The sequence below is a fragment of the Sinocyclocheilus anshuiensis genome, unplaced genomic scaffold (genome assembly GCF_001515605.1).
Source record: "Sinocyclocheilus anshuiensis isolate Anshui unplaced genomic scaffold, SAMN03320099.WGS_v1.1 scaffold436, whole genome shotgun sequence".
In the NCBI taxonomy this organism is placed as follows: Eukaryota; Metazoa; Chordata; class Actinopteri; order Cypriniformes; family Cyprinidae; genus Sinocyclocheilus; species Sinocyclocheilus anshuiensis.
In genome coordinates, this window is record NW_015560618.1 from 513,755 (window position 1) to 522,862 (window position 9,108).

Below are 9,108 nucleotides of genomic sequence, written 5' to 3' on the forward strand. Positions count from 1 at the left end.
CAAGTGTCCAAAATAAACAGGGGATCTGGTGTCCTCGTCGTGCTGCGGGGTTCGTGAAGGGAAGGGCAGTGGTCAGGAAGGAAGGAAGGAAGGGTCCAGGTAAGGGGCGGAGTCCGGCGGCCGCTCGCTCTCCCCTCTCCTGTCCGGGGCACGAGGGGCGGCGGCTTTTTTCAGCGGCTTCGTCCTTCTCTCTGCCCACGGCGCTTGAAGGGACTAGACGACTCGGCATCTTTGCCTGACGGCCGTGTAACGGGTGCGGTTCTCGTCCGGACTGCGGGTTCGGCCGCTCAATTGTCGAGATGGGTATTTTGTCATAATTTTATGTGTATGTGTCTGTTCAGAGGATTCAGAAGAGGATTCAGTTCGGCGTTCGCACACCGTCTGAAACGCGTGTGTGCGGCTGTGCGCGTAGAGAACAGCGCGCGAGTAACGAATCGAGTTCCCTTTGTTGTTTAAAATTCACTTGCTTGTGTAAATACGAACAAATGATAAACTTATACTCTATTATGGTTTAATTTTGCAATTAATCCGCGGATCACATGCGCGCCGAACCGTGGGGCTTGGTCCGTACGGATCACGGATCAACTACGATCCATTTAACCACTATACGCTACATCTTTACTTCATATGGAAAGTAGAAAATTAGCTAATTGTGTGTTAAAAAGTAATGTTTTCTAACAGTCACTTGGCTGAGAGTGAGTGCTCAATTGATGTACTGAGTTAAAATAATGTTTTTTCTTGTTCTTTTCTGTCAAAATGACAGCGTTTTGAATTAGTCAAAGCTAGGCAAATGGTGGAACGTTTTCTGTTAACTCAACCTCTGGTGTCACAAGCACCATGCTCTACCTGTTGAACTACAAGAAAGCTGTAGGCTCAAAGCATTCCTTTGCAATGATTTTTATTTGGTGAGGAGATATTATTTAGCCCCCAGAGTACACGACTGAAAGAGAGCGAGAGAGATGATGAGAGCGAGAGAGAGAGAGCTGTCATCGCTATTAAAACTGCATGACACTAGCAAACCAGCGCCAAAAACTGTTCCCATGTCAATTAACTGACCAAGATGTTCCAGTCAATCCAACTGCATATGTTATTTACATTTATTTTTATTTGGCAGAAGACGCAATGAAATGATGTCTGACAGTTTACGGTCCTCCATCTTGGACCGTCTCGAGGCGGGGGAGGAAGGTAATGGGAATGAAGAGCAGTATCACATCTCAAATTCAACTCACAATTAGGGGAAAACAGGGTTGATGTATTTCCCAAGATCACTGGCTAAACAATTCATAATCCCAATGGAGAACATTGATGGTCTCCAGCCATTACTGGAAGAACTGACAATGATGGCTTTTTGAAGGTGGATATGTGACTGCAAAAGAGGACAATCGGATTATGGTGCACTTTTTATCTGCCGTATGACAAATCAAAAAGACTATTTATCATAAGAAACAAGTTAAATTGGCAGACCTGGGGAACATGGAGTGATGTGCAACCAGTGTTTTGAAAATTAGGTGAGCCTGTAATTATGAAAATGGTCTGTTTTGTTACATTTTATAAGGTATCAGTGTTGGCAAGGATATCAGGGTGTTTTCAAGACAAAATCTAAATGGTATGATGCCTGAGGCCGAACAGGCAAAACACTCACAAGAGTGCAAAACAAATCCATATATGACCTTCATCGTTAACAAGAAACAAATCAGAATTCTTTGAATAAATGAGAGAGACTTGAGATGAACAGGATTCCCAATTGGAGAGTTAGACCTGGATAAACGTAAAGGTATTAATGAAATGAAAAAAAAAATAAATTCTGCCATCATATACTCTCCCTCATATTGTTCCAAACCAGTATGACTTTATTTCTTCATATTCATATTTTGAAAAAATGTCAATACAATGAAAATCAACATGGTCCAACAGTCTTGTATGGCCTAAATAATTCTTCAAAAGATATTCTTTTTCAAGACAAAATCTAAATGGTATGATGCCTGAGGCCGAACAGGCAAAACACTCACAAGAGTGCAAAACAAATCCATATATGACCTTCATCGTTAACAAGAAACAAATCAGAATTCTTTGAATAAATGAGAGAGACTTGAGATGAACAGGATTCCCAATTGGAGAGTTAGACCTGGATAAACGTAAAGGTATTAATGAAATGAAAAAAAAAATCAATTCTGCCATCATATACTCTCCCTCATATTGTTCCAAACCAGTATGACTTTATTTCTTCAGTGGAACACAAAAGAAGATATTTTGAAAAAATGTCAATACAATGAAAATCAACATGGTCCAACAGTCTTGTATGGCCTAAATAATTCTTCAAAAGATATTCTTTTGTGGTCTATTTAAAAAAAAAAAAAAAAAAAAGTAATATAGAAATAGTACAATATGAGGCTAAGTAAATTATGGCAGAATTTTTATTTTTTGGGTAAACTATTAAGACATCCTACTCTAGCCTTTGACTTGTATATGATACGATATGACTTGTGATAATGATATTGGCTATAACTAGACGATAAGACATGCATATACTGGGTCTGCCAATCTTACACAAAATCCTTTATGTATTTTCCTTTTCAAGTCTTCTGAAACACACAACAGTTAAAAAAGTAGTTTTGTGTGATGATGAATTGAGTTGAGTTTCATTCAAAAGCCATTCAAAAGATTCATTCAATGATTCATTCACGACTCAGAGTTCAACTCAATGATCTGACTGCAGTGCTTCACATCTCTCTGGATGGGAAGATTATTAGTGAAAAATGTCTTAGATTTCAGTCTGTTCCTTATAAAACTATCATATGGCTTAAGAAGTCATAAGGAGTTATTTTCTATATTTTGATGGTGTTTTTGCATCCTGTTGAATTTTGAAAGCGCCAGTTCCCTATTCATTGTAAGTGAATGTAAAGAACGCCCATCGCAATTGTTTTAATTCCTCCTTTTGACATCAACAAAAGAAAGAAAGTCATATGGGTTTGGAACAATATGCAGACGAGTACATGATGACAGAATATTCATATTTGTGTGAACTATCCCTTTAAAGGAAACTCTTTAAGATCATGCTCTTACTCACTGTCTCGAAAGTTCCTAAGCATGCCAGCGACTCGATAAGGAATGGTACAGCACATGATGACTGTTTTATTTAGCTGTTTTGAAATATTTTGGAGATCTGTCTTTTGGCTCACAAACACAAGCAAGTTGTAAATGATTAGAAGAAGCCTGACTCAACAAGCAGACTCGTGTATGAGACGCACCATCTAGTACAAAAAAGCTGTGATGATTTTTTTATTTTTTTTGTGAGTAAATGATGACAGTTTTACATTTTGAGGTGAACTATCCTTTTAAGTTTCTTGGTTTTCTGCAGCAGTTCTGCTGACATTTTAGAATTTCAGATTAAAATCCTTTGGCTGCAATAAGAATTTATTGAGGTGAAGAATGAGGGTGAAATACTAATGTAACTTATTCCTCTGGACTGTTAAAGAGTTGAACTAAAACATTTATAGAGGGGAAAAAACAGCAATTTACTTTGTAAAAAGCATTGGGTTTTGACTTTTCTAGACATACTGTACACAAATATGCTGACAAACCCCATTCCAACACCTTTACTACTTCAAACAGTCAAAGCCCCAGATCCAGCAAGCACAACTAAAGCTCATCTCACACGTATCTGTATGCTTGAACTCTGAGTCACCTCTGAGCCATCCGGATGAGAGTTATAATTGTCTGTAGAAAACCTGTGAGCACAACTCTCTGAGATGGACTAGATTAAATCCCCCTGCCTATAGACAAAACTCATTTAAACATACAGTGAAAACAAGTTTTGGGGACTTTTCTCATTTTGGAATGAGTGAAGTCCAATAAAATTGGAATAACCCACAAGAAACTTGAGTTTAAAGAATATGATCTTATCCGCTTTAGAACAAGCTTTGATTTACAGCCCATCCCTTTATCGGAAGAAAGGAGGAGTTTTTTTCCCTGTTCTGCTCTGGTAATGTCTGCTTTGAAGCTACTTTTATTTAGGTATAAAAAATATACACTACAAAAATGTAGATTATTTTCAAAAAAAATTTAAAAGAATTATTTAATGCTCACCAAGGCTCCATTTATTTGTTTCACTATATTACAGTTTTACTATATTATTTATTAAATAAATGCAGCCTTAATGAGCAAAAGACGTGTCTTTCAACAACATTAAAAAAACTGTATTTATTCTTTTGGCCTGTAGTGTTTGTACTCTACCCAAAAGAGTGTTTAACAGTTTCCATCCATACCCACATATGGCTCTCACTGCACTGGTGATTTAGGTGACCACCTGAGAGACATTGTTCTAGGTCACAATGAGGCTGGATGTTATCCAGAGGTCAAATGCCACACTAATGAAAGGAAAGACACACTTGAAAGTCTGTCATGTGGCTGGACTGATGACCAAATGTGGGACGTTTTACTGCAAATTCAAATATAGCTCAACACGGTGCACCTTCAAAACAGCTACTTGAAATCTGGGCCAGCAATGCATTTATCTAGTATTTAACCTGGGCAGTCTATGAAGACTAAACAGCTGTTTCGGTCTAAAATATAACAGATAGCTGCAGCATTTCTCTGACCTTGAGTGAGGCACAAAAGGGAGCCCGAAGACATTATAGGACGTCATGACTGTCCTCATTGATACTGTAATATACATGTCCTCTAAAACACAAGGGGCTGGAAAACCAGCAATCAGTGCAATTAACAATGACAATGAGTGACTAAACACCACTTAAAAAACTATTTATTTAATATTCTTCATAGTTCAGACCCTTTCTCTATATAATTTATATATATGGTAGTAGAAAGCAAAAGTTATCCAACTGTAACAAACAGTTGAGTACCTTCAGCATGAAAACGTAACATCATTGATGATTGTCAAAACAGAACTTACAGTATATTAAAGGAAAGTGATTCCTCTCCTGGCAACGTGACTGTAAACCTGAATGAGTCCAAATAATGAAGCAGACTGTAATAAAGTGATTTGTGTGTGCCCCACCTGTCAGTATTGGCACTGTCATGTGCTTACACACAGGGCACCCCTGAGATTATTTTAATAATATGCAAAGTGGCATATAAACACACTTTAACTAATCTAATAAATGTGACAAACTCTAACATCACAAATTAAATAAATGGCTTTAGTTCACTGAATTCATTTCAAAGAAAATGTTCATTACAATGAGCACTGGATCTACATATTAAAACATAATTTAGATAACCTAGAGGGGGGTGAAAATGTGCTTTGTGTGATAAAATCTAAGTCAAATATAAGTTAAAATCACTGAATCAACCTGACTACATTAAGTCAGGGTCAGATCAAATAAGGCAACAATTATTTTCACTTTTTAAAAAATGTTGACATACTAAAATTGAAAACTAAAATTCTTATTAAAGTGATTCAAATTGCATAACCATAAGTTTACTGCACGTTTCCTAACACTTTTAATTGAATTATTCATTAAAAATGTTGATGTCAAAAGTTATCGAGTTGAAACAAAGATGGAGTAAAAATGAAAGTTAAATGATACAAACAAACAAAATCTTTTGACAAAAAAAGATCAAATGTTAATGTCAGACTGTGAAATAAATTTAAAAACAATGTGCAGAAGCTATTTCTACCTGATCTGACACATATAACAATGTAATAACTGTAATCTTATGTAGTTAGGTTGGTTTAAAATATATTAATATTTTGACTTTGAATGAAACCAGCCAACTGCAATGTTACCATATGAAACACGTTTTAGGTTGTCATAATGCAAGAATCATCATCTTCTCTCAGCCTCTGCTCTGCAATATTGCACTATAAAGCTAAAAAATCACAACCTTATTAAATAAGTATGTGGTGGGGTCATATAAATTAAAACTGGGCTGGTAAGTGAAAGGTTGAAAGTTAAAACCCAAGGATTGATCCGTGAACTACAGACACACTCAACCTCAGGTTGTTCCAGAAGGAACATTAGGCTATCTGTGTCTAGTCAGCTTCAATAAAAGCGTCAGTTAAAAACTACTTAATCCAAAGTATCCCAGTGGAAGTTCTCTGTGGGACTGTGAGCACAAACTTCCACTGTTCCCACGCTGACCGAGGTTCCTCAAAGCGCACATCTCTGAAGGTAGGCTATGTGCGCCTTTCCCATCAAGCTCTAGGAGCTCATTCTCCAAAGATTAAGGTTTAACCTTATACAACAAGCCGTTTCACAACACTCCTACCTTTCTTTTCCGGCGTCGCGCAGAAGCTCCATGAGAGCAGTAAGGTCAAAAACAATCCGATCTCAGTTGGTCCTGCCATTTCTTATGTGTAAAGCCTCTCAGACTTCACTCCATAATTAGAAGGGCTCTTCTTTCAAGGGTTTCTCAGTGTTCAGAGATCTTGCCTTCTCGTCTTCTTGAGAAAACTCGCTCGGCTTGGCTGTAAACTTTGACAGCTCCTCCTCCGCGCTCGCGAACCTTGGCAGTGATAGAGGCGCGTTCTGCTGGACAGAGCTGCGCTCGTGACGTCAGCAGCAGGGAGGCTCCTGCGCGTGCTGCAAGGCGTTCAACTTCAGGTAGCTACTTATTGATCTCGATGTTTGTGACATCATTCCGATGCCAAATGAAATCTTTAACCTGCTGTCAATCAACAATGAAAACCCGTAGAGAAGAGAAATAACAAATGAACACGGGAACACATTGTTTCTGTGTCTGTTTTTGTCACAAACTAATACTCATATAGCTATTTTGCCTGCAGCAAATTACATCTGCAACGTCTAGCACTCAAAGGTAAATACAGAGTGCTGTTGTTACAGCTTAATGCACCGCTGAATTGGAAAATAATAGAAATAGGCTTATATTGTGGTAATCAGATTAACATGTTCGAAATGAATCCCTCCATTTTAATGAAAAATAATATATTAGTAAACTATACAAACTAAAATAATATATATGCACACTAACATTTTTAAAGTTTGGGGTCAGTAAGACCTGTATTTTTGATTAAAAATACAAATATTGTGAAATATCATTAATATTGATATTTCACCGGCAGCCATGTCACCCTGTAGCCCAAGACTGGTTGCCCACTGAAGCTAAGCAGGGCTGAGCCTGGTCAGTACCTGGATGGGAGACCTCCTGGGAAAACTAGGTTGCTGCTGGAAGAGGTGTTAGTGAGGTCATCAGGGGGTGCTCACCCTGTGGTCTGTGTGGGTCCTAACGCCCCAGTATAGTGACGGGGACACTATACTGTCAACAAGCACCGTCCTTCGGATGAGACGTTAAACCGAGGTCCTGACTCTCTGTGGTCATTGCGCTATATAAATGTAATGAATTATTATTATTATTATTATTAAAATTTTAAATGACTGTTTTGTATTTTTTTTTTATTTTACCATCTTAAAATTTAATTTATTCCTTTTTATGGCAAAGCTCCAGTCTTCAGTGCCACATGATCCTTCAGGACGCTGATTTGGTGCTTTAGAAACATTTATTATAATCAACCTCGGAAACAATTATTCTGCTCAGTTTTTATATGTCACACAATTTATTTCAATCTTCATCTGCCCTGTAGAATTACATAAGTCTACAAACTTCACCTTCTGATTGAATTTTTTTTTATTTGTTTTTTTTTTTATTTATCCATTCATTCATTTCTTTATTTAATGCCAAAAAGCTTGTAAACATGTATAATTATAACAAGAATAACTGCTAATTCAAACCAGATCTGTTATTTAACATCCATTAACAACATCAACAAAAGTTTTTTTTTTTTTTTTTTTTGCAACTTCTGTCATCGATGGTAATGGTCATGTATGATTTCACCCATTTAGGTCATTTCTAGCTGGTTAAAGTGATAGTGTTACAACTCCCCTGAGTTGCAACACTCCCAGTCTCAACTGTTTTTCAATGATAAAACGAAATGCAATTGTTTCTCAGATTTTTCTCCAGAGAAAAAGAACCCAGTAAACTCAAGTGTCTCAGTTTCAGAAGAGATCTCAACAGTTTCACATACCATGCTCAGATTTGCCAAGATATAAGTCTATAACCAAAAGTCGGTGATTTGTCAAATACTTCCAAAGACCAAATGATCTGAAGTGTTATCCACATATAGTTTTGTACTTTTGCTGTTAAGAGGATAATTCACCCAAAATGAAAATTCATCATTTACGTTTGTTTCTTTTGTTGAACATACAGGTAAAAGAAGATATTTTGAAGAATGTGGGTAACCAAACAGTTGATGGTCCCCACTGACTTCAGTAGTACAGAAAAATGCTGTTTGGTTATCAACATTCTTCTTTTGTGTTCAGCATAAGAAAGGTTTGGACCAACCTAAGGATGAGTAAAGGAACTATTAAACCATACATCCCTTCAGATAACAGAGTTGGCCGCATCTGAATCAGCATTTATTTTGAGATACAGCATTTGCTCAAATCTGTTAAATCTGAGTTAGGCTGCGGGGAGGGTCGTAACACTAATTTCCTCATTTACTTGGGTGAACTATCCCTTTATTGTCTATTTTGTTTCTATGTTTATTGTTCCAAGGAATATAATGAAAAACAGCAGAAAGTAAGTTAATTGCTAAACTGAAAAAAAGAAGAAGAGAGAATTATTCTGATCAGATCTGTGAAAAAGCATCATCTGAGCAATAAAATATGTAGATGTGCTAAATATTTTATTGCAACATTCATTCATTCAAGACTATTTACACATAAGGATGACAGAGAATAAGAATTTGAAAGTCGTGATAACCTTAGGTTGTAGGAGAGACGGTATCATTTGCAAATTGTCTTTTGACGTAATTCTTGGGGTCTCTTTATCTGTCCGGAAACCTCCCTTGTCTGTTGTGAATCGTCCATTGAGTCCTTTAGGAAATGACCATAGACATGGCTGCATTCATTTGGGTTGCCACAGTAGCCAGACAGTGGTTTGGAGATGGAAAGCATCCAGGAAGTTTGTGTTCCCAAAGGTCACCAAAGATCAACTGGCCACAAAGAATCCTGTGTTTCCCACTCAAACTCCATTCTGTCTTGAGTAAACTGACCTTTTACATCTATTTATTTAATTTTGTGTCTGAAGTTATATATATATATATATATATATATATATATATATATA

The 9,108-nt window shown here is 37.0% G+C and overlaps 1 protein-coding gene across 2 annotated transcripts in view; it reads right to left on the reverse strand.

The window, feature by feature from the left end:
* The window catches only part of LOC107681784 (epidermal growth factor receptor-like), a 71,728-nt gene extending 65,264 nt beyond the window's left edge, over positions 1-6,464 (reverse strand). For both annotated transcript variants that reach the window (XM_016478114.1, XM_016478115.1), the window contains exon 1: positions 6,232-6,464. In XM_016478114.1, the coding sequence (XP_016333600.1) occupies positions 6,232-6,310 (79 nt within the window). In that variant the 5' untranslated portion in view covers positions 6,311-6,464. The remainder of the gene's footprint in view (positions 1-6,231) is intronic.
* Between the last annotated feature and the right edge of the window lie 2,644 nt (positions 6,465-9,108).